The sequence below is a fragment of the Cavia porcellus genome, unplaced genomic scaffold (genome assembly GCF_034190915.1).
Source record: "Cavia porcellus strain 051 isolate PalLab524CR breed Dunkin Hartley unplaced genomic scaffold, mCavPor4.1 scaffold_16, whole genome shotgun sequence".
Lineage (NCBI taxonomy): Eukaryota > Metazoa > Chordata > Mammalia > Rodentia > Caviidae > Cavia > Cavia porcellus.
Window position 1 is genome coordinate 6291076 of NW_026947499.1, and position 4380 is coordinate 6295455.

Genomic DNA, 4380 nt, shown 5'->3' on the forward strand with positions numbered 1-4380 from the left:
TTAGGGTCCTATTCGGTCACTGCTGCCACGTGGGCTCTCGCTCCTTGACCAACCTCTGAGTTGATTCTGAGAAAAGAGCTGGAGGATGTGCCTTCTCATCTGTGATTCAGAGGTCAGTGGGTGCAGGCCTCCAACAATGACCAAAACGGTTAGCACAGTGTCCCCAGGCAGGCCCCCAATTAAATGCTTTGGAATTCAGATGCAGACCAGACAGAAGACACAGCCCCAGAGGAGCTCTGCAAGGTGTTCAGGCTGATTGCACCAGAGCACCGGGGGACTCTCATTCCCACTCACCAGCCCTGCCTTGGGATAAGGAAGTTACTGATACAGATTTTCAAAAGGCAGCATAGAAGGCGATAACACGGCATGTTACGGTTGGCTACACCTTGCTCGTCATCTGTTGCTAGGCAGAATTTACCCTCTGTACATTTGGCATTTGGAATGTTAAGCTTTGTTAGCTTTGTAGCTTTCTAAAGATGGGCAGCCTGTGTTTTCCAGTCTGTCCCTGACTAGGTTCCGGTCCCAGGTATTTGGCATGGGCTGCACAAACCTCGCAGACACCTGTGGCCCACTGCTGTGCCCAACACCGGGGGCCCAGAGGGGAGACAGGAAGAGACAGCTGCTGTAATCGGTGATGCTCTAAACTCACCCGGGTCCCTTAAAGAGAAAGCCAGGGACAGTTGGGAAATGAGCTCCTGTCCCAGGTGAGAGAGGACTGGACCCCAAGTGCAAGATAGACGGGGCTTCCACCGGGCCGTGCTCTGCACAGGAGGCCGCTGATGCACCCACCTTGCAGCCCTGGAGGGTTGGCTGTCCCTGTTCCCAGAGCGCCGTGAGGCCGACCAGGACCTTCATGAGCTAAAGAGGCCGGGGGAAGCGGCAGGGCCCTGTCCACAGACATTGCTGTCTAATCAGAGGAGCCTGGTTACCCCGAAGGTCCGGGGTGGGCCAATTCAGACTCCACTTCCTTCCTGGAACCTTGCCTCTGCGTCCATAGCCACAGTTAGCGCCAAAGGATCCTCTGGTCAGAGATCCTCTCCTCTGCCCAGGCATTGGCCACGCCTGTAAACCAGCGTTGTCCTGGACCTGGTGAGCAAATGGGACACTGGTGACCTGGGGCTGCGGGTCCCGAGGCGGCTTGGTGCACGGGGCAGGAGCTCCCTCCAGCATGTGGGAAGGCAGCTGGGCTCACAGCAGGCCGCTGAAGCTGCGCCTCTGCCCCCAGGCACCTCTGCTCATCCTGGGCCTCAGTATTAGGAAAGGACAGAGCTTTAAACATCCACACGGACTCCAGGTCCACCTTCCCCTGGAAGGAAAGGGCCTTGCTGCTGAGTAATCTCTGTAAACCACTCCCACCCCCACCCCCGCAGGCTCTTCCACATCTGCGGGAGGTAGGCCGCCTTCCTAGGCAGGTCGCAGTCATGCACTGTAGGGGACATCAGAGGGACCTGTCCCAAGTCTCCTTGGGAAATTGGCTGACAGGGACACCAGAAGGGCAGCCCAACCCCCCAGGGCCCCTAGCTTTATCCCCAGTTCCTGAGGGACCATCAGAATCAGTCTGTACCCTCCAAGAAGATAAGTGGGCCTTAGCACAAGGAGGAATTGAAGAGACCCTGGTGCCACTTAGGAAACAAATGGGTCCTTCCCCAGGGGACGCAGTGCAAGGCTGTGGAACCTCCTCCTCTCCAAGGACCTGTACCTGTACGGAGGACAGGGACAGACGGGGGGGGGGCAGTTAGACGCTACCCATATGCACCACTCGGGGCTTAAACAGATGTGGGTTCTGGTGGCCACCTTTACAGCAGGACTGAAGCTCTCCTACGTGTTTCAGAAAGGCTGCTGGGGTAGTTGGGGTGCTGCTTAAAGAAATCAACCCCCATAGAGACAGCGCAGGGGCAAGTGAGAGCCGGACGGGCACTGGGCGACTCTGTGCCTCGCTGAGGAAAACAAGTAAACATGGGCAAAGGAGATCCTAAGAAGCCAAGAGGCAAAATGTCATCATATGCATTCTTTGTGCAAACTTGCCGAGAGGAGCATAAGAAGAAGCACCCAGATGCTTCCGTTAACTTCTCAGAGTTTTCTAAGAAGTGCTCAGAGAGGTGGAAGACCATGTCTGCTAAAGAGAAAGGAAAATTTGAAGACATGGCAAAGGCGGACAAGGCTCGTTATGAAAGAGAAATGAAAACTTATATTCCTCCTAAGGGAGAAACAAAAAAGAAGTTCAAGGATCCCAATGCACCCAAGAGGCCTCCTTCGGCCTTCTTCTTGTTCTGTTCTGAGTATCGTCCAAAAATCAAAGGAGAACATCCTGGCCTTTCTATTGGTGATGTCGCAAAGAAACTGGGAGAAATGTGGAATAACACTGCGGCAGATGACAAGCAGCCTTATGAGAAGAAGGCTGCTAAGCTGAAGGAGAAGTACGAAAAGGACATCGCTGCCTACCGAGCTAAAGGAAAGCCTGATGCAGCGAAAAAGGGAGTTGTCAAGGCTGAAAAAAGCAAGAAAAAGAAGGAAGAGGAGGAAGATGAGGAAGACGAAGATGAGGAGGAGGAGGAAGATGAAGAGGATGAAGATGAAGAAGATGATGATGATGAATAAGTTGGTTCTAGCGCAGTTTTTTTTTCCTTTGTCTATAAAGCATTTAACCCCCCTGTACACAACTCACTCCTTTTGAAGAAAAAAAATTGAAATGTAAGGCTGTGTAAGATTTGTTTTTAAACTGTACAGTGTCTTTTTTTTTGTATAGTTAACACACTACCGAATGTGTCTTTAGATAGCCCTGTCCTGGTGGTATTTTCAATAGCCACTAACCTTGCCTGGTACAGTATGGGGGTTGTAAATTGGCATGGAAATTTAAAGCAGGTTCTTGTTGGTGCACAGCACAAATTAGTTATATATGGGGACGGTAGTTTTTCATCTTCAGTTGTCTCTGATGCAGCTTATACGAAATAATTGTTGTTCTGTTAACCGAATACCACTCTGTAATTGCAAAAAAAAGTTGCAGCTGTTTTGTTGACATTCTGAATGCTTCTAAGTAAATACAATTTTTTTTATTAGTTAAAAAAAAAAAAAAAAAAAAAAAAGAAATCAACCTCAGAGCGGACCATTCCCTCTGTCCAGAGTGACCTTATTTACCTCTCAAATAATTCAGGGAGTTCTCTGGCGTGAAGGCACAACCCTGTAATCCCAGGACTTGGGAGGCTGAGGCAGGAGGATCGTTTAAGTTTGAGAGTTTGCAAGTTTGCAGCCCGGGCAAAGGCTTTGGGGATAAGGTACTACTCTCATTCTCCCTGGCGGCCTCAGTGTTCTGCGAAGTACCAGGCCCTCAGTGAGCTTTGGCAAAACTGCCAAGAAATGCCTGAGTCCTGGTTCTGAGTACCACTGATGGCATGAAGGAGGATTTGTAACCTCCCGAACCTGGCCAAGTTGGAGCTCATTACATGGAAGGCCATTTGTGTCCTCCGATACCATGACAGACCCAAGACCACAAGGCTCTTACAACACCTCATCAATATGGGGCCAGGGCAACCCTCATCCGAATGGACGGCAACAGAGTCCTGTAGGTTCCTGGCCCAGGGCCACTGCCTAGCGTCCACCCAGTGAAAACCTGAAAACCTGGAGAGCGGGGACACCTGCTGACCAGTCAGAGCCGAAATGGAAAGGGCCCTTCTCCGTGACCCTTGCCAGCCCCACCTGAGCTGTCTGAGGAAGGTAACCATCCAAAGGAAAAGGCTACTCCGTGAGCCTCCTCCGAAGACTGAAATTTCTCTTTAAACTGCAAAGCTCCAGGCTGCTACAGATAAGAAAGCCAGGCCTGGCGCAGGCCAAGGCCCCAGGGTTTTGACAGCTCATCCGACCCACCGACCCACCGGGCTGTCTCCAGGAAGCCTGGAAGCTGGACCTGCCCCTTCTTTTTGCCATGAATTTCTGATTCCTTCCACCAGGCAGGAGCCACAGCAGCCCCAGGCAGTTGGGAGGAGGCCTCTGCAGCGCCTTCCAGCTCGAAGGAGCCAGGGAAGACAGAGCCCTCCGCGCCCGGCTGCCCACGAAGTTGCACAGGACTGGGGTAGCGCCGGGAGAAGTGAGGTAGCAGCGCAGGGCCTGGTAAAGCTGGCTGGGCTGTCAATCATGGGAACCCGGAGCAGCGCCAAATAACTCCCAGGGCCCCGGATGTGGAACTTCTCGCGGGCTCCCACGAGACAGGGGCGGCATAAAAGACAGGCGCTCCGGGTGCCCGCCAGCCTGGCACCCCAGTGGCAGGGCGTAACTTTCCTCTTTGGGTCCAGCTTTAGTCTGCAGAGCCGGTTTTCCTCTTACCCCATTTACTCCCCGCTGTCCTTCGTTCGTTCTTCTTTTTTGTGTCTTTTCTGTCTCCCTATG

The 4380-nt window shown here is 52.5% G+C and overlaps 1 protein-coding gene across 1 annotated transcript; it reads left to right on the forward strand.

Annotated features, from left to right (window-relative positions):
* Positions 1–1872: 1872 nt before the first annotated feature.
* Positions 1873–3056, forward strand: LOC100718808 (high mobility group protein B1-like). The gene has a single exon (XM_063225485.1). It carries the CDS (start codon positions 1957–1959, stop codon positions 2596–2598), a length of 642 nt encoding a protein of 213 aa, XP_063081555.1. The 5' UTR covers positions 1873–1956; the 3' UTR covers positions 2599–3056.
* Positions 3057–4380: the final 1324 nt, after the last annotated feature.

What these genes read in the sequence shown, in the direction of transcription:
- LOC100718808 (XM_063225485.1), top strand. Translation starts at nt 1,957, where the DNA reads ATGGGCAAAGGAGATCCTAAGAAGCCAAGAGGCAAAATGTCATCATAT.